Source organism: Zalophus californianus, chromosome 1, assembly GCF_009762305.2.
Source record: "Zalophus californianus isolate mZalCal1 chromosome 1, mZalCal1.pri.v2, whole genome shotgun sequence".
Taxonomy (NCBI): Eukaryota; Metazoa; Chordata; class Mammalia; order Carnivora; family Otariidae; genus Zalophus; species Zalophus californianus.
In genome coordinates, this window is record NC_045595.1 from 134,103,081 (window position 1) to 134,124,755 (window position 21,675).

The 21,675-nt window shown below is 41.2% G+C and overlaps 1 protein-coding gene across 1 annotated transcript in view; it reads right to left on the reverse strand.

Annotated features, from left to right (window-relative positions):
- MCF2L2 (MCF.2 cell line derived transforming sequence-like 2) overlaps positions 1 to 21,675 on the reverse strand; it is a 257,309-nt gene that overhangs the window by 140,359 nt on the left and 95,275 nt on the right. Inside the window, 5 exon segments of the mRNA XM_027583512.2 lie at positions 8,229 to 8,348; positions 8,827 to 8,941; positions 9,514 to 9,638; positions 16,745 to 16,894; positions 21,216 to 21,332. Coding sequence (XP_027439313.2) covers positions 8,229 to 8,348; positions 8,827 to 8,941; positions 9,514 to 9,638; positions 16,745 to 16,894; positions 21,216 to 21,332 — 627 coding nt within the window.

The following is a 21,675-nucleotide window of genomic DNA, read 5'->3' on the forward strand; positions in this document are numbered from 1 at the left end:
GGCTAGGCACTGAGAATTTGGTTAACAAGCTATGATTTTCAATCTAATGGAGAACTCAAATTACTAAATAAATAATACCAATAATTCAACTATTACAACTGTTGGAATTTTTGTCAGAAGAGCATGAAGTGTTCTACTGACCAGAACTGGAGACTCTGAATTCCCCTGTCAACTAAATGGAAAAGTAAAGGATCAGATATGGGGCCCTGAGGAGAGAGAAGAGTCAGCTGAATTTGGGAAAACAGTAAAGATATGGTTTGGACAACTCTGTGGGGGATCATGAGACTTAAGAAATATGTTTATGTAAACCCCTTCCTGCAACTCACAAGATCCAGGATCCCAGTTTGCTCTGACTTCATCTGCCCAGCAACCACGCCCCCTACCTCTCTCGGCATGGCTTGCTTTGTTCTAACCCCATGTGCCGTGTTTATTTGTTTTGTTTTGTTTTTAAGAGAGGGAGAGAGAATCCTAAGCAGACTCCATGCCCAGCGCAGAGCCTGATGTGGGGCCCAATCTCACGACCCTGAGATCATGACCTTAGCCAAAATCAAGAGTCAGACATTAACTAACTGAGCCCCCAGGTGCCCCCATGTTTATCTATTTTTAATTCATTCATCACATACTACTGAGGATCTCCCATGTGCCAAATACTGTCCTAGGTGCTAGGGGTTTGGTGGTAATCAAGGAAGCAAAAATCCCTGCCCTCATGAAGCTTACATGTTAATAGGAGACACAGGCAATAAACAATTAGATGTGTAGATTATATAATATCTTAGTTAGTGATGCATGCTATAGAGAAAGGTCAAACGGAAAGGAGGGTAGGGAATGCTGGTGGAGGAGGTTCCATTTTAAGTAGGATGGGGGAGAGAAGGGTTCACTAAGAAAGTGCCATCCACAATGTCCACTGGGGAAGGTATGTGTTGTAATGAGCAATGGGTATTATATAAGACTGATGAATCACAGACCTGTACCCCTGAAACAAATAATATATTATGTTAATTAACTGAATTTCAATTTTTTTTTAGAAAGGGGAAAAAAGGAAGAAAAAGATTTGTAGCTGAACTTGAAAGCTTAAGGAAAAACTCAACTTTATTGTTACTTCAATAAATTGAATATTTATGAAAGAAAGAAAGAATGAATGAAAGGAAGGAAGGAAGAAAGAAAGAAAGAAAGAAAGAAAGAAAGAAAGAAAGCAAGCAAGCAAGCCATCCAAGCAGTGCAGAAATGTTAACATAACATAACACAACATAATATAACATAAGCCTAAGACTGTTGGCCTTGCAAAGCCTGCTTGCAAGGTTGGCCCTTGGGTGCCATCTAGGAATGTCAGGAGGGTACATATCATCCCCTGACAAGAATGGCTCACCATGCCTTAACTGTTTGTGCAAAAAACATGCTTTATACTATATCCCTACTTTCTTTCTGGGAGTATGGAATTCTGGTATATGGCAGGCAGAGGCTACCTACATGACCAGTCCCCAATAAAAACTGGGCACTGAGCCCCTAATGAGCTTTCCTGATAGATAACATCTTACAATGGTGTCACAACCCTTTGTGGGGCGGGGGGTGGAATCTGGAGGGGATCAGGATCTCATGGGACTCCACTGGGAGAGCAATCTTGGAAGTTTGTATCTGGTTCCCAACAGACTTTGCCCCATGCATTTTCCCATGCTGATTTTGCTTGGTATCTTTTCACTGTAATAAATCATAACCACGTGAGTATAATTACATGCTGAGTCCAGTGAGGCCCCCTAGCAAATCTTCAAATCTGAGTGTGAACCTGGGAACCCTTGATACAGAAGTCAAGGCCAAAAGTGAGGGACAAACCATGCAGTACTTGGCTGAAAGCTGGGGGCATGTTTGCCATGTTCCAGGTAGCAGGAGGAGGCCACTGTGGCTGGAACAGAGGATGCAAGCTGGAAAGGAATAGGAGACGTAATCAGGAGAAAGAGGGAACCTGGGTTGGGGAGGGCACCGATGCCATTCTGAGCACTTCAGCTTTTACTCAGTGTGGTGTAGGAAGCCCTGGAGGGCTGTGAGGAGGGCTCATATTTTTAAAATAATTGCTCCTACTGTAATGTTGAGAATGACAGAGAAGAGGCAAAGCAAGGAGACCAGCTGGTGGCTACTGCAATAATCCAGGTAGGAGGCATGGTTTAAACAAGGATGGCAACCAAACTAGCTCCTGCCTCAGGGTCCTTCCCCAGGATGCTTCACATAGGGTCATTCAGGTAAATTCTTGGCTCACCTCTTCACAGGGCCTTCTCTGACTACACTATCTAAGTCACTCCCAGCAACCCACCTGCCCAGGCCCTCTCTCTCCCTTTAGTTTCATTTTTTTTAACAGCACTTACCTCTACCTGAACTTACCTTCTTTGTTTACTTTCACTTATGATTCTTTCCTCCTCCACGCACTCCTACCAATATACAAGCTCCATGAAAGTATAGAAGTATCTCATAAATATTTGATCAATAAAATGAATTAACCAGGGAACTAGAAGACACAGTGATATACTTGGCTGGAATTGTGTGAAACAACATTGACCTGTGAGTGAATACAGATGACTTCCATGTGCACTCTTGCTGACAATGTTGCACATCCCAGTGAGACACATTTGCCCTGGTTTAACTTTTTACAGTAACACAAGGAGTTATGACTCCAGGTGATGACATCCTGCCCCTCTCTTAACTTACAGGGGTTTATGGTTTCAACAATCTCTAAGACACTGCCCCCCCCCCCCCCCCCCGTCCTGGGCCAGTCATTCACCAAGCCCTGCAGAACCCACATCCTTCTTAACAACTTTCAAATTCTGAGTCCTCCTTCCCTGGCCACCCCCACTCCCATGTCTCCATCCCCCACCTCCTGATGCACCTGCCCTCTTCTGGAGCTAACTCTGCATCACCCTCCAGAGTGCATCCTCTCCAGGAAACTTTCTCAACTCTACCATTTTATTTTGATGCCCCTCCTCTGTGCTCCCATAATGCTCTGTGCCCTTTCTTGATCAGAGCAGGTACTTCGCTGTATTGTGATCACTGATCTATTGCCCACACTATGCTGTGGACCCTTGTGAGCATGCACCAGCTCTTATGCAACTTAAGACGTCCGTGGTACAAATTAGGTACTTAAGAATAAATGATTGTTGTGTAAAACAAAACTGAGTAATGATACAGGAATAAAGTGACACAGGTCAAGCAGTGGCTATTTTAAAGGAACTCAGGGATAAAGACCCAGTGCATAATGCACTGGTTGCCATCCCTGAGAAAAGACTAGAATGCTAATTCCTCAGGCGGTGATTTTTAACTGTTTTCCTCACTGCTGTGTCCACATAACCTAGAACAGGACTTGGCATAGTAGATCAACAAATACTTGCAAAATGAATGAAGAATGGGTGAGACGCTCTTACTAGAACTGCTCGGCCACTGCAGGTTGAACCTAAGAAACATTCCTTAGCACAGAATTTGCCGTTCCCTCTGTGACAACAGCTGATATTCAGAGAGCCTTCTATATGCCATGCTTAAATTAACTGTTTCTTTTTACTCCTTGCAACAAACCCTTTGACATAGGCCCCATTTAACAAAGGAGAAGTAGAGGCAAAAATGGCCCAAAGTGACCCAGGTAGGAAAGGGAAGAGCCAGGCTTCAAAGTCAGGAAGTTTGGCTCGGGAACCTGGTTCTGACCAACACACACAGAGAAAAACGGCTGCATTCGTTCCGCCTAAGCTTAGGGACTTCATTTGATCAAACCTGTCTGATTCTAGCCAAATATAGAAGCATGAAAACTTGGCAAGGAAGTCTGTTGACTTTTTTTTTTTTTAAGTCCAGCTGTGAATTTACTAAGAACAGGACAAGGTTTCTGGGCCCAGGGAACATCCCCCCCAGAACATTTTCCAAGCACTTCGTGGTGATGACAGCCTGCCCTTTGCTTGGCATGCAGCATCTCACCCTTCAGAACTTCTTAAAACGCTGAGATGTTGGAGGAGAGGTGAGCAGTGACTCAGGACCTGCACTGGATGGCAGAAAGGTCACTCAACTGAAATGAATGGGTACTAATAAGAGCTTCCAGGTTCTGACCACCTACTACGCTCCAGTCCTTATGAAGCCTTTACCTAATTTCATCTTCACAGGGAATAGGCAATGGTTATTATCAGTTTTACAGATGAGGGCTGTTCAGAGAGGCTAAGAAACTTGACTAAGGGCACACAGCTGGTAGTTGTTAGAGCAGAGATTTGAATCCAGTCCTGTCTGGCTCCAAAGCCGATGTCTTGTCATGTTCCAGCCCCCTTGGCCTCCTCGTATACGCTATAAATGATGGCTGAAGAGCCATGACTATCACATCCTTCAGGCGCCTGTGAAGAACTTTACTGTAAAACCTCCAAATCGCAACTTATTTCTTAATCTATATAGCTTCTGCTGAAGAAAACCAGGTGACAAAACCACCAAAGTCAAAGAGAAATAATGAGAAAGAAATGGCTGAAATCTGGTGCTCTGATCACAGGCCAGCCTGGCATCTTTCAGATACTAAAAATTCTAGAAGGCTGGATAGTCAAGCTGCAACATGTAATTCAGAAATCCTTAGTATAATAACAGTTTATTTTTCCCCAGAATCTACTGCTATGACATATGAAAGATGAAAATGTCTACTGTGAAAGAAAATGAGAAAGGGTGATGCTCTATGTCAGGGAACCCAGAATGAACCCACAAATAATGGCATAGGAATGAAATGTACATGTGGGGAAGTGGGGCCAGATGAAACAAGAAAGGCAGAAAGTTAAGGGTTGTGGAAACTGAGCATACACATGGGAGTTCACTGTACTAGTTGATCTACTTTTGCATGTGTCTGAAATTTTCCATAAAAAAAAAAGTCATGCCCCTCCAGCTAGATTACATCCCTAGGAGGTTAATGATCTGGGTTCCAAGCCTTCCTGGACATGTACTATAACTGCTGGCCCCTGGTCTTGTGGGGAGAGGTCAAGATTAAAATCAGATTAGTTCCCCTGCCCAGTCCTTGTCTGCTCTCTGCTGACCCATCACCAAGGGCCCCGGCATGCCTTATAGCCAAAACCCTACAGCAAATTCTGCCTTAAAAGAAGTAAGAGTGGGGGTTGAAACCACCATTGTTTCTCAGAATTAGAAATGAGCTTTCAAAAGATTGTTAAACCAGGGGCGCCTGGGTGGCTCAGTGGGTTGAGCGTCCAACTCTTGATTTTACCTCAGGTCATCATGATCTTGGGATTGTGGGATCAAGCCCTGGGTGGGGCTCCACACTGGGAGTGGAACCTGCTTGAGATTCTCTCTCCCTCACTAAAAAAAAAAAAAAAAAATTGCTAAACCATCAAAACAGAAAAAGATAAAAGAACAGGCTCAATTAGCATGCAGCAGACGTCTGGTTAGTGAGTTGGCTCAGAGATTACGAGGATGATATAATTGTACAGAATAAGGAAGTTGGCAACAACCCAGATATCAGTGAGTGGCTATGCCAGGAGGGAAGCTGACCCCTGAGTGCTGAGTGAAGGACAAACCCAAGCAGGTTTTGGTGGACTCTAGACAGACATCACCTTATTCCTTTAACACTTTACAGGACAAATGGAAAGATTAGCCAAGCCTTTAAAATCATCTGAAGAAACACTCTCTTTTAGAAATCTGTGGTAAAACATGTTAAAAAGGTCCTGGTTATGATAGGATAGTTTTGTTTGGTTCATCTAAAGGCAGAGAAATAGGTCTACTGCATCCTTTAGAAAATAAGTAAAAAAAAAAAAAACAAAAAAAAACAGGGTAAGCAAGGCACAGAATGGGTAAAACTAATATACCTGGGCTCTGCTGGTCATCTGTTGTGAGTCAGTCTACCTGGTTCTGGTACTTTGGCTGTGAAAAATCAATCATGGGTTCACAAAGCATTCCTACGTCCCATGACCATAGGTTTCTCCCCTAGCTCTGGTCAGCAATCTTTAAAGTATGTTCCAAAGATCTCAAGTCCAAGAAGAGGGGCAGAAGAGAGAAAGTGGATGCAGATCAGCCATACTATTTATTATTTTTTTTAAAGTATTCATTTATTTGAGAGAAAGAGAGAGAGCACACATGTGCAAGAGGGGGGAGGGGCAGAGGGAGAGGAAGAGAGAATCTCCAGCAGACTCTGCGCTGAGTGCAGAGCCCAACATGGGGCTGGATCCCACAACCCTGAGATCATGACCTGAGCTAAAACCAAGAGTTGGACACAATTGACTGAGCCACCCAGGCGCCCCTCAGCCATACTATTTAAAACACAACCCAGACTACCCCTCACTAGGTTCCACTGAAAATAAAATCCAGTCCTCACCACGACTGCTCTCACCTTGTTCCTTCCTGGCTCACTATGTTTCAGACAACATTCCTTGAACTCACCAACCTCATTCTTGCCTCAAAAGTTTCACACTTGAGGCTTCTCTGCATTGTATGCTATTCCCCAAATCATTGCATGGCTATCCAGAGCTCAGATCAAAGGTCACCTTCTCAGAGAGATCTTTCCTGACTACCTGAGCTGAAGTAGCACCCCAAGTCACTCTCTCTTACATCCTGTTTTCTTCATACCACATGTATCTAATATTATTATCTGATTATTTTTTCCTCCTCTCTCTCTCTCCCGTAGAATGTAAACTCTATGAGAGCAGGGTCTTGACTGGTTTGCCACCATATCCACAGAACCTAGGACAAGGAGTACCTGGTGATGAATGAATACCTTCCTGGCAGGTCAGTAGCTACTTTCATTCATATATATGCCATGGCCATATTTTTCCAAACCCAAAATATAAGGACTGGGCTTGATGAGGCTTTTTTTCCTAATATATGAATATGTGCAAGTGAAAATACATAGTATCTACATTTAATAAGGAGTTCTCTTGAAAAAAAACTAAAATTATGTAAAATTGGGACTGTCTTAGAGAATTTGAGACACATCATCATCAGGTACATGAAATTCGATTTTTTTATTGTTTGATAAAGGTTTTTGTTTACTCATGCCTACAGTACTAAAATGTTTAGTTGTCAAATGATCACTGGTAACAGAGGGAGTGCTCGTAGGGGAGGATGGGATTCTTTTTTTTTTTTTTTCATGGTCCAGAGGGAAAATCTTTATTGAGTAAAAATTTAATACGAGAGAGTTACAAGGAAAAAAAAACGTTTCACAATAATTGCCTTTTTGAAGTTAATTAAAATTACTTTTTAAATGGGGAGGGAGGATGGGATTCTTGAGTGAGAGTCTGGGTGCACAGGTGGGTTCATGTGTTGACGCACGTGTAGAAGCACCTCCAGTTCAGAATCTACAACTGATAACTCTTAGGGTCAGAGTGAACCTGGTTTACAGTTGTTACTTGTCCTCTGGGGAGGGGAAGGTATGTCTCTAACTATAATGTACATGTCAATCACCTGGGGATCTTATTAAAATGCAGATTCTAATTCTGGGGGCGGGCGTGAGATTCCATATTTCTAACAAGTTTTCACTCGGGTGACATCTATGCACTGGTCAGAGGATCACACTTTGAGAAGCAAATCTCTAATACTATAAAATTACCATGTGGGAAACATGCATTTAGATAAGCTCAGAGAGGAAGTGCTAATCATCAAGGACACGGTGCCCAAAAGACAAAAATATAGAGAATCTAATTTGAGAATAGCAAAAAGGAACTTCTCTAGAAAGAGAAGACTCAGCTTTCTTAATTCATAATAACCCAAATTGATAAGGACTTAAAATAGAGTCACTACTACCTGCTGACTTGTGTGCAAATCTGGGAAACTGTCTAATTCTGGTATGAGAATTGTGAAACACGTATTCTTTTACAAGTTTGATACTGACAACTCTTGGGGCATGAGAAAGGAGAAAGCTTTGCCAACTCTGTGTAGCAGCGGAACTAATATGGACTCGTTTCCCCCTTTGCACCATTCTGCCTGTTATAAAACCAGCTGGTATTTTTTTCTGGTTTCCCCTTTTCACGTTTTCCCTCCTTACCACCAACTCCCACCCCCCACATCCTGCTGGTTGATAAAGTGTTCATTGTGACCTTTCCTCCTGCTGCTTTTGTACAGGCAGTCAAGTCAACCGGAACCCTCACCCCACCTGGGGTGGCAGTGGAGACTGAAAAGGCAGGATTTGGGCATTCCTGTGTCCTTTAGCAACTTCCAACAATAATGAGTGGACATGATCTGTCACTGTACACAGCAACTTCCTTCCCAGCTCATAAAAACAGCAAAAAACAAACCTCGCCTTTTCCTTCCAGGTTTTTATGTTCCTTAAGAAGTTGCTCCACGCGTATCACACTGTCTCCAATGTCTGTAAACTCCGCTTGCTCTGCCAGCAAATTGTCCAGGGCAAGCTTAACCTGTAAGGCACATTGGAACATCCAGAAATAAGCCCCGAGCACCTCTCTGGAGGTATAGGTTTGTATACTCTAAGAAACTTGAAAATCCAAAAAGGATTCAGGACTTTTGTGTATCTCTATATACATTTTCTTTTTACAGCTCATAAGCGCTTAGATTAAGCTCAGGGCAGGGGTGGAGAGAGGAGAGTGCCGAGACACACAGAGATGAAAGATTATAGATACATTCACAGATTATCAGTCAAAAAGGAAGATAAAACAGACATGAAATACCATGTACGCCAACAGGAAAATGGGATTCTAGAACACTGCTACCCCACTGAAAAAGGGAGACGAGAACAATCAATGAGGAAGCAAGGGTATCAGGAGGGGGCTGGATTAGGGAGAAGAGGGACACTCATTATTCAGAGTTCAAGGGAGAAGAGAGAACCAGAAGTCACCAAACCATGAAAGAAAGCTCTGTTCAACAAGAAAGTAACACCTCATAAAAATTGCGCTCAAAGTGTTGTAGTTGTAGGCATTGGTGAAGCTTCAAGTGATGCTCAGACCAAAACTGATTAAAGGCTTTTTCTGTCTCATCCAGCTCAAGTAATAACCTGTTAAGGAAGAGAAAGTGACATTGTGGTTAGTGTCCATTTCCACAGGAGTCCATGTAGGCTTATGTAGGTAACCCCTATGTTTCCAGTCAGTGTTATGAACCACGGGAATCTCCTTTTTACACAAGTCTCTGTCACCTATGACTTTCTCACAGTTCAGCTGGAAATGGAAAAATTTTCCATTTTTCTCTCAGGATACCCTCAGAACTAGGCAGAAAATTCACTTCGGATGCAGCCGCTGTGCTTTGAAATGTGCCCCCAGGTAACCTTAACTTTGTGCCTCTTGTTTTCTACTTGAGATAACAGGTGTGTAAAGCACAGCACCTAACCAAACTGTTATTTGGAAATACAGATAAATATGTACTACCATCTCCCTTGAAATCCTGGGATGAGAGCATAGCACAAAAGGAGGGAATAGCATTCTCATAAAAACATGTCAGTAGATACCATCTTTTTGCCTTTGTTGTCTCAAATACTTCTTTTTTGACTCCACCAAGACCCAGGAGTAGCTTTACCAATTGTTCTTGGCTGTTTCAGATTGAGTTCTACACATTCCCCCCTCTCTCACTCACCTTTCCATGGTAGCTACATTCTCTAGTTCATTGGGACTGAGTTTGCTGGTGGGACTTGTGGTTGCTGTTTCTTGAATACATGACAGTAATGTGGTCCCTTGCTTTCCAAGTAATGTCAGCTCATCCTAGAGAAAGGAAAATATAGTCTCAAAAGAAATGAACAAAAGCAAATTCTTGGTAGATTTGCGGTGAGGAGAATGGCAGATCAGCTGTATCTTTCTTATAGGAAATTAAACACTAAAGAAGTCAAGCTATAGCTTTTAAAAATTAATTAACTCCTTAATTTTTTTAATTTTAATTCCAGTGTAGTTAACATAAAGTGTTATATGAGTTTCAAGTGTACAATCCAGTGATTCAACAACTCTACTACATTACTCAGTGCTCACGATGGTTAAGTGTCCACTCCTGACCCCCAGCACCTGTTTCTCCTACCCTGCACCCACCTCCCCTCGGGTAACTATCTGTTTGTTCTCTGTAATTAAGAGTCTGTTTTTTGGTTTGTCTCTTTTTTTTTCTTTGTTTTGTTTCTTAAATTCCACACATAAATGAAATCATATGGTTTCATTTCATTTTTCATTTCAAAAAAATCATTTGTCTTTCTCTGACTGACTTATTTCTCTTAGCAGTATACCCTCTAGATCCATCCATGTTATTCCTTTTTATGGCTGATTCCATTGCATATATACACCACATCTTCTTTATCTATTCATCTATCAATGGACACTTTGGTGGCTTCCATAATCTGGCTATTGTAAATAATGCTGCAATAAACATAGGGGTGCATATACCTTTTCAAATTAGTGTTTTTGTCTTCTTTGGGTAAATGCCCAGAAGTGGTATTATTAGGTCATATGATTATTAACTTATTTTTAGCAGGTAATACATATACATGATACAAAACCCAAAATATACAAAAGGATATATATTGGAAAAAATAAGTCTTTTGTCCCCTGCCCATCCACTTTTTCTCTCTAAAGCAACAACTGTTGAATTTTATATCTCAAACTACTGTTATATATTTAAAGCAAAAGCAATAAATCAATAATTTTAATTATTACTTAGGCATTTATGTTAATTGCTTAATAATTAATAATTTTACATTGATTAACAAATTAATAAAATCTGGTTCTAATCCAGGGCAGTGACCAGAAACAAGAAAATGACAGATACTGAATAATAAGTGCTAGAAACTGGCATGTAATAATAATGTAATAGTTTCTAGCCGACCAGGAAAAAAACTTCATCTGGTCTCAGTTGACACCTGCCTCTCTTTCTATCTGCCCGCAAAGTGTGGCTTGTTCAATTATGGAAGTTTGGCGGAGATGGTCGGCAACTTCGGTTTGACATGGAAAGACTCATACTTCCAAGGCGATTCTATTCCCCTCCTTTTACATGGGATGTGGGGTTTGCAATTGGAGAAGATGTCAGGTTATCTCCTGCCAAATCCACCAGCTCAAGTCCTCTAATCACACAGCACAAGTCATTTCTCTCAACGCCCTGAGAACCACAAAACAAGCCAAAGGGGCAGAGCCTGGCAGGGAATTCTACTCCAAGGAGTCGGGGATTTGGTGCGTGGGTCACACAGGATGCTGGTTAGTATGCCCTGAGCATTAGAATAGGCCCATAGTTACAAAACAATATCCTCTATGCACATGAACCCTGAATCTCTCCTTGGGGCCTGGCCACCTCCAGCCTTCTCACAGTATGAAGCTCATTCCCTGTCGGAGGAGTTTTGGGTTTCTCCACCCTGTTCACACACAAGTTCTGGCCCGCTCACCCTCACGCCTTTGTTCCTCATCTCCCATCTTGCTCGTTCCAGTATTCATCCCCTTGCAGGCTTCTGCTATCCACACCCAGCCTCAAACTTGTCCCCGGATTTGGTTGCTGATAAATTTGACTTCTCTGATCTGGCCCAAGTTCTTTGGACACCCCCTGTGGCTCTGTCCTCTCCAGGTAATGCCCCGCAGTCAGCCTCTTGGCTGGTACTCCTGCCTAGGAACTGGATACATCCCTTCTTGTCCACTCTCAGGTATCAACCCTCATTTCTTCTTATCTCAGCAATGCTCATAAAATATTTGTAGGTTGGATGAATTAATACTAGTCTAAAAGAAATTAGATTGCAGATGAATAAGGACAAATAGGATATGATGGGGGGAAGGGGTGAAGCACTCATTAGCAAGTACTCTTAACTTGCACTCTTCCTACCTTCTAAAAAAGGTCTTGGCTTTTCTCACTCAGTTTCTTAGATGTCCTTGAGATTCCAGCATTCCAGTAGGACTCTGGCATTGCCATTATTAGATTTTATATCTATTTAGTGTGTGTATGATGTAGAGTTGGGAGGAAGGGTGGAGGGGCCAGAGAAGCAGACGAGTATTGCTAGAGCAGAAGACTTTTGGAAGGGGAAGCTCAGAAGAGAGGTATACCCAAAGAACGGCAGAGTGTGAGGAAATGTGTGAGAGAGGGAAGGTGGACCTGAGTAAGGGGTCTCATTCACTGTGTGTCCCCTTCACGCTATCAAAAAACACAAGGAAAAATCATGACTGGTTACTGCTTTGGGACTAGGCCGTATGCGGTCAGCTTCAGCAGGGTTATAAAAATCTGCCATAGATACACAGGGAAAGATTGAGGGACTATGGTACTTGGAAAGTGAAAAGATAAGTTGCCCAGGCCAAGAGTAGGGTTTGCCCTTGTCCACAGTCGTAACAATTCAGAATATTTAAGAACTGTTTAGAGCAGGCACTGACCAATCAGCGCAGATGTCAGATACAATGCTGAAGCAGTCCTGAGGCCAACTGCGGTCCATGTGTTAACCACTTTAGTGGCCGGAATCCTGAGGAGGTCTCATGGGTCCTAGGAAACGGGCCAGAGAGGTAAAGTCCGACACTCAAGGAACATAAATATTTAACAACTGGTACGGCTGTCCCAGTGTGTACTCATTACAGTTCCATTATTATGGAAACAAGCCGTCGGTTCGGAAGACCCACTTAATAGGGCAAGCAGATTGCTTCAGGCTCAAAAGAACTTAAATTTTCTGGGGGGAATTCTTTCCTATGACAACAGTAAGCATGAATCTAGACATTCATTCATTCACTGAAAATACATTTATAAAACACGACTATCCATGCCAGGTGCTGTGTTCAGCTGTGTCATGGGCTGGCAGTGGAGGTGGGATAGGAAGTTAAAGGATAATCAGAGCCCAGAGATTATATGAATGACTAACGTTTTAGACTCCTCACTTCACTTTTATTACTTAGCTCCATTTCTGCCACTACAAGTTAGCTCTGCGTGCTTTTGTGTATAATGCTGACTAATGAATTCTAGAATCTAGCCTTTAAAATGCAAATCTTCATAACTGAGAAAAAAGAAGTCCCTAAAAGAGATGAGATACCTCTTTCCTCGGCAGCTATTGAAAGAAACCTTCCTGTGGTATAAAATTAGTGCAAAATGCTCATTTGTTAAGGTATTAACACTGAAAGCATTCAGAAGGATACCAAGTTTGTCTTCCTGTGCAAAATCAAGACCTCCGTGTCTATCCATTCCTAACTTACATTCCCCGCAAGTAGAGATCGAACAAAGGGGGTCCCTAAAAACTCCTATGACTACAAAATTATTTCTAGGGCCTACAAAAAAATAACTTATAATTCTGATTATCTTCTTGATTATTTGTAACCCTGGAAATACTGATAGAACTGTCATCTCTGAATACAAAACTGAATAAATACTGACTGGAACAAATACTGAATACTAAACAGTATTCATATTTGTAAAAGAGTACTTTATCACATAATCAGAGGACCCACTGGCACTTTCCTCCTGCATGATGAGAGAAAGGCCTTTGGCTCTGTTAGATTTCTTATTTTAACAACAACAAAATATGAGAGTCTTACCCTATTTAAATGAACACATGGTAAAGTCTCAGTTGACTTAAGGATCTGAGAGCCAAAGGCCAAGACCCTGGGGTTTCTGGCTTAAATAAGAGTGGCAAAGAGGAGATAATCACCTCCTTTGGGATTCAAGAGAGAGACTGCCTGCCTCTATAAACTGCTCCCAAAAACCAGCTCAGAATTAGACAATGGGAAGAGCTGTTTTGCTATGAAAAAGAATCCACAGGGCCATCATAAACAGTAAGAAAAGCACATATCTCTATAGGCTTCATGGCTATTATATTGTTGTGTTAGGCCCAAAGGTCTTTTTCTTTTTTAAAAAATTGTGATATAGCTCATATAGTACCATAAAATTCACCTTTTTAATGCATACGATTTCATGGTTTTCTCCCCCGGAACATTTTTATCACTGTCAAAAAGAAACCCCACCCCTATTATCTGTCACTCTCCATTTCTCCCTCTTCCCAGTCTCTGGCAACCACTCATCTCCCTACTTTCACTCTAAGTTTACCTACTCTGGACATTTCATGTAAGTGGAATCACACAATATGTGTTTTTTTGTGTCTGCTTCTTTGGCTCTGCATAATTATTTCAAAGTTCATACATATTACAGCATGTATCAATCAGTACTTCCTTTCTATGGCTGAGTAATATTCCATTGTATGGCTATACCACATTTTGTTTATCCATTCATCAGCTGATGGACATGTGGGTTGTTTCCACTTTTTGGATGTTATGAATAATACTGCTACAAACATTTATATGTAACTTTTTATATGAAATGTATGTTTTCAAATCTCTTGTGCATACACATAGAAGTAGAATTTCTGGGTCATATGGTAACTCTATGTTTAACCTTTTGAGGACCTACCAGACAGTTTACATTCCCACAAGCAATGTCTGAGGGTTCCAATTTCCTCACATCCTCACCAACAGTTGTTATTGTCCATCTTTCTAATTAGAGCCACTCTAGTGGGTATATCACTACGGTTTTGATTTGCATTTCCCTAATGACTAATGAAGTTGTACATGTCTTCATGTGCTTAATAACCATTTATGTATCTTCTGTGAAGATATGCCTGTTCGAATCCTTTGCCCATTTTTCAGTTGGGTTGTCTTTTTACAAAGGTTGAGTTGTAAGAGTTGTTTATATATTCTGGATACTAGACCCTCATCAGATACATGATGTGTAGATATTTCCCCCCATTCTGCGGGTTGTCTTTTCACCTTCTTGATAGTGGCCTTTGAAGCACAAAAGTTCTTAATTTTGATGATGTCCAGTTTATTTTCTCTAGGTGTTTGTGCTTTTGGCGTTATATCTAAGAAACCATTGCCTGATATAAGGTCATGAAAATTTACATCTATATTTTCTCCTAAGAGTTTTATAGTTTTAGGATTTACATTTAGTCCCTTGATCAATTTTGAGTTAATTATTGTATAGGATGTGAGGTGAGGATCCAATTTCCTTCCTTTCCTTGTGGATATCCAGTTGTCACATGGCCCAAAGAGCTTAAGCAGGTTTTTGTTCCCACAAAGAGAAAACACATTTCATCATTTTTGGGTATTTAATTTTTTTACTGTCAGCACTCAGGCTACAGGAGGAGTTCAGGGACCGGCTTCTGGGAAAATCTATAGAAGTCTGAGGGAATTTCCATGAAATTCCTTCTTGTGCAGACAGGGTCCTAGTGGCAGCAGGGTGCATGCCACCATACTGTTTATAAACCGAGAGATGGCCTATAGCCTGTCAAAGTTACTTTTCCTCAGGAAATGGAAGCTCTTCTTGGAGAAGGACCCAATATGCAGAAGAGCCTGGGACACCTGCATGCACATGTTCTGAAGATGTGCTCTGAGTCTCCATCCATGTGTAAGAAGCATACACAGGAACAAGATGGGTGTGCTAACAATGAATCATGGAACACTACATCAAAAACCTAATGATGTGGGCGCCTGGGTGGCTCAGTTGGTTAAGCGACTGCCTTTGGCTCAGGTCATGATCCTGGAGTCCCGGGATAGAGTCCCGCATCGGGCTCCCTGCTCAGCGGGGAGTCTGCTTCTCCCTCTGACCCTCCCCCCTCTCATGTGCTCTCTCTCCTCTCATTCTTGCTCTCTCAAATAAATAAATAAATAAAATCTTTAAAAAAAAAAACCTAATGATGTGCTGTATGGTGGTAACATAATGAAAAAAAAAAAAAGATGGGTGTGCTAAGTTGTATGTATCTGTCAAGCTCATCAGAGACACTTCCCAGGAAAATTTCTAGGATGCTTTCAGGTTTTCCCAGTTTCAAACCAGATCTTTTAATAATGCAGAGTAGTGTAGAAAGTACATTCTGAACTCTTTTTGGATATCAAGCTCCTTAAGAAGAGAATGTAACAGTGCTCCCTGACACATGGAAAAATTAATTTGCCTTAACTACTAGACTCTGGGACTCCCCTAACTCAACTATGTGTTCCTTGAGTTTACTTTTTTCATTTGTTTTCCTGGCATGTAGGGGTAGGTCGTCAATAAATGTTGACTAAATGAACAAATCAACCACCTAGCAAAGCATTTTTGTAAATTTGGGGCCACAGATAAAAGAGGTCAGCTCCTGCTAAGCTCTGTGCAGCAAGAATACATGTAATGCTAAGATGTATCCACCTTCTAATCCTCAGCTTGCTGCCCTATGGAGTTCTGGTCTTCTGTGAAATAATGGATATGGTCCATTTGTGCTTCTGGAGGCAGAAAAGAGCTGACGCCCATCCTGTAAGCCCCAGGAAGTCTTCCCTTTACTGCATGATCTGAAAGAATCTGCCAACCTCTGTTCTTAGCAGGTTCTGACGTGCTTTTATGAAGTTAATAGGTGCCTCTCCTTAAATCCAGTTCAGAGCACTTTCCATGTCTTCTTTCTCAAATTACTCCCCAAATAAAAAGATATATCCCTCAGAAGGTGAAGCAATATGTCAGCTTATTAGTTTGCCCCAAAACTTCACAAGAGCCTCAGGAAAGCTTCTGCCTCAAACACCAACTCCCACTCCTCACTGCAGTTTTATCCATTATATCTTGCTCTGTCCTGAGCAGATCATAGGAGTGCTGCCCTTGAAACAATGCTCAAACGCCTCTCCTAGAGCACAAAGGTGAAATGAGTCTCCCTTTATGGGGCTGCTTCTCACAGGTCTTAATTACAATCCTCTTACATTCACCGACCAGTCTCAAGAGGTTTTCTTCTCTTCACATACGGCCTATCTAGAAGGTTTAAGATGATCAGTCACTGCCAAGTCATTGGAGAAGGAGGAAGAAGGGGACTTAACTTCTAATTCTTCTCCTGGCTCCCTCCAAGAACCTGGCCTATGAGAGGCCACTGACTACTCACCTGCAGCTTGTCCCTCTGCCTCGTGTGGGACACGAGGAGGTCTTCAGTGGACAGCACACCTCTGGGCAGCTCTGTTGTGGCTAGGCAGACCCCAAACATCTGGAGCATCTGGGCAGTGGTCTTCAATGTCATGGCAAAGTTTTCGATGGCCTGGAAGGTCAGACAATCATAACAATGAGGAGAGCTTAATATTCACCAATATGTTCTCTGAATAGAAGGATAGTAGAAAGAGCTACCATTTCCTGAGTACCTGCAATGGGCCATGCATTGTACCTGGTGCTATACCTTTGTCTATCATGTCAACCATCTAGAGTGGAAGGTATTTTATCTCCATTTTTACAGTAGAGGGAACCGAACCTCCAAAAGGTCAAGTGAATTGCCCAAGAACATATTACTTGGGCAGTAAGGAAGGAAAGAAAGCAGGATTCAACCAATGTCACCAAGTTTGGGAAACAAGTTTGACCCCAAGGGAGAAGATGGACAGGGTGCTTAGATCACTAGCAACCTTTCTGAGAGTTACTTTTGTCATATGTGATGAGAAGCTGGGGACCTCTGCCCCTCACTCTTTTGTAAAAATTTACCTTCCACTAAGGACTCTACTCTGCCATTAAATGAATACCTACTAACTGATGAGTAACTTCACAGCTAATATCCCAGATGAGATATATGCATTTAGCAGAGTGCATTTTAGCAGTAAACACATGTCCTAACCTAGAAAAAGTGATGCTTATCATCAGTAGATGATATAGTTAAAGGCAAGTGGCTTTTCAGAATCTCACAAAAGCATTCTAGTTAGCCAGATTGGCTCTACCTTGCCCATTTCCCTCTGCTCCTGAGACAGTTTTGCCCTCGAAGGGTGACTACAATTCATCTCCATTCCACCAGCAAATGGTACTCTGCCTATCACACAGTAGGTGGCCCATAAACAGCTGCTAGACAGATAACAGGTAGTGACAAAGAGGCCCAACCTAACTTTCATTTGGGAAAAAATTACCTCTGCTCTTACATAATCAGAGAACATTTCTGAAAACCCAAATGCACATCCTAAAGAATGGGCCAGATGTGGCACAGCCCTTTTCTGTAATAGGGGCCAGAGCTGAGGCTGGCGTGATAGAGGCTTCCAGAGCATGGCACACCTCCCAAACTGTCTGAACCCAAAGTCATTCTCCATCAGTCATTTTTTTAAGTAAACTCTACAACCAATGTGGGGCTTGAACTCCAACCCTGAGATCTAGAGTCACACACTCTACTGACTGGACCAGCCAGGTGCCTACACCATCAACCCTTTTCACACTTGAAGTATTGCTGTAGGTGGAATCTCCCCTATTAGCACAAGTATTTATATAGCTGCTGTCCTGAACATCATAGTATTTTTGGCTTGGAAAGTCAGACAAACACTAACTTTTATGAAAATCTTTCTTTCAAGCACATCAAAATGTATTTACTTTTATATAATCTAATATCTGTATAAGATACTCTTTCAACTTCATTTACCAATAGCCTCTAATGAATAACATAAAAATCCAATTTATCAGAGGACTTATAATAAGAAAACATGAGATTAAGTACTTTGCTTAATATGCCCTACTTCTTGTAATGCATCTCAATTAGGTTACTATCACCACATTCTATAGATGAGGAAACTGAAGCATATTAAGGTTAAGTAATTTCCCCCAAAGTCATATAAAAAAAACAAGTGGCAGAACTGGGATTGAACCCAGGGCCAGCACTCTTAAGCACTATGCTATACCACCTCTTGGCAATAAAAACTAGATTGAACAAAACTAGGTTTAAAATTAGATCAACGAAAGATCTTGGCTTGAGAGTTTAAGACTTGAATTACAGTCCAGATTCTGCTCTCTAACTGTGTGATCTTTAATAAACCTGGTATTGCTCTGAGTCCTAGTGTCTTCATTTGAAAAATGGGAATAATGGTTGCTCTGTTTTTGCAGGGTTTTTTGCTCTGTGATTCCTCTGCTATCAAAGGAATAGCAAATGTGAAAGGACTTGGGCACAGCAGAGTACCTTACGAGTGTAATAATAACAGCAACAACTCTGAGAGTCAGGTGCAAGGCTTGCAGATGTCAACCTGGAGAGAGATGAAAGCCAGGGGTTTCCTATGGAGAGTCCTATTAACAAATTAACTTGATTCCAGGTATCTGACTAGCAAACAGTCACCTTGGAAATGGTATAGAGGACCTGACGCTGACAGGGTGATGAGAAAGAGCCTGGCCTTAGTCTTGGCTCTGCCACTACTCAACCATATAACCTTGGATAAATCACTTCTTTACTTTGAAGGTCAATTTCCTTATCTGTAAAATAAGGTAATTGAAATAAATGATCTTTAAGGTTCTTTTCAGTTCTAATGAGTCTCAAAGATCTGACATCCAGAAAGTAAGTACACTGTTACCCAAAAACTGACTACATGATATGTATATGTATTATATTATTATAGTTCTAATTATATATATGTGTATATAAAATATATACATAAAACATACAAAAGGCATATAAAAATATGTCTGATGTTTCAATACTAGTTGTATTTTTTAAAGTTCACTATAATATGATTAACACATGTACAAATACAAACCATGGATACAAACTAGGCCTGGGGTTGGAAGGTGTGTGCACCTGTTTGCTCAGGCCATGTCTTTAAAAAATCTATGTTCATGGTTTCTGTCTTCTTTACCTCTCTAAGTTCTCAGAGAACTATTTTTATCTTTGATGTCAAGGTACATTTAGTTTTTTTCTTTATTCATTTGGGGCAAATTTGTGTTATTTCAAAAAAGATCTGAGGCAACTTGAAAAACATTAATAACATAATAAAACAAAGGATTGGTAGAGAAGTCAGAGCAAAAGGGAGAGCTAGCTAGGCCAAATCAGGCTGGCAGGACAGTAAATTCTTCTGATTATTAAAGTAACATAATAAAATCCTAGGAAGTGAAAAAATAAAGCCTGGAAGCCCTCCAGTTTCATTTTTCATATGGTTTAATGAAATTGCAACACAGGACAACCCTGATCACACTTATTTGTGTGTGATATTCTACATAAGCTTCCCTCCATATCTTTTCTGTTTAGACCTAGTGGGAATAATATGTTTGTGAAGAACTTCACCATTCCTTTTTTCATTCTCAAGAGTTCTCTTGCAGTCACTGTTATTGTGGTAAAACTGATGAGAAGTTTAAAGGGTTCATGCCCAGGCTGTGGGTCTTCCGCTAGGTTTTGGGAAGGGTCATGTCTTCCTTAGAATTACATAGCATACGAAGAAGTGACAGAAGGATTAGAATCTGTAGCTTTGAAATAAATGCACTTTTGCTAGAAATCTATTTTTGTTTAGTTCTTAAATTACCTTTTTTAAAAAAAAATCACAAAGCTTTACACTCTAAAGGAGAGTAAATTCTCCTACCTAATTAAATGTCCTTCAGGTGTTTATTGGTAAGTGTTGGGCAACATGTTTCCAAAGTTACCTGATACAGAGATAAGGGGGCTGACACCACAAGTTGTCCCTGGGGTAGTGAGGGAGCTTCTGACTCAGCTCAGAAAACCTAGTCATTTTGAGGGTCTGGGGGCTATGAGAGTGGAGAAAGGAGAATGGCAACTTTATACAGAAACACTTATTATTTGAGTTTCAATCCCACTTTTTCCTCCATATTACTGACGTTTCTGGTTATTTAGCATAATAACCATTACTATGAGTGAGTCAAGTAAAATACTATATGTCAGGTACTTTTACACACATTACATCACTTTGTCTCACATCAAACTCTCAGGCAGCTTCTGTTAGTCTGAGGTTTCTCATCATCGGCACTATTGACATTTGGGCCAGACAATTCTTCATTGTGGGGGGCTGTCTTGTGCATAAGCTGCTTAGCAGCATCCCTGGCTCCTACCCACTAGATGCCAATAATTCGCCTCCTCCCAAATCATGACTACAAAAAAAGTCTTTCTAAAATTGTCCCCAGCTGAAAACCACTGTTAGTTCCATTTTAATAGGGGAGAAAACAAGCTGAAAGAGGTTTAATAACTGACCCAAGGTCAGACAATAAGAATTGTGACAATATGTAAATGCAGCTCCTTCTGACTTGGTGGGTTTTTATCTTTCTGTACATTAGAATCATCTGGGAAGTTGTGTGGAATGCTAATGTCTGAGACCCAACTCTGATCAAGCAAATTAATTTCTCTGAGGTAGAGCAGGGTGCTGGTATGTTGAAAACTCCCCAGGTGCATTCTAAAAAAAGTCTCCCCAAAACCCCATGCCAGATGATGAGGTGAGGCAAAGGTAGATATTAGGACAAGTCACAGCCCCTTCCCTTCCGCCCCATTTCTCCCCTACCTGTGGCTTAGAAAATCCAACCATCCCAATGTTAGGTGGTCATGGGCAATGACTGCCCAACATTTGATCTTTAACTGCCCTGTCTTCTGGAAAACAAGGAGAGACAACATAAAGGGCATGTAAATTGGTACTCACAGTTCGATGATTTATCCATTGATTATGGCGGTATTCCAAAGTTCCCCCTAAGTCCTCTGTCAGTTGGCTTTTGTCAATGTAGCCATGAAGGTCAGACACAGAGTTTAACATAATGATCTGTAGGGGGAAAAAATCAATATATTCCTCACAGATAATTAAATAGTAGCTCATCTAGGTTCTATTATTTAAGCAGCACTTGAACTTTGCCTGATCAGGAATTCATATACAAAGAGTTGCTACATCCAGCAGAGAAATGTTTTATACTCCCTTTACATTTTCCCCCTTTAAGCGAGGAATAACAAAGGTTGTACAGTCTGTGACGAAAGAATGACTTGGTTCAGGGGACTCCATTCTAAGCTATCCAGAAGTCAGCTCTTACTTTAGGTGGATTTTTGTCAAAAGTTACCAAGCTAAGGTATACTCTTCGGCCACCAAAATCAAGTGCTATACTGAGGCCTAA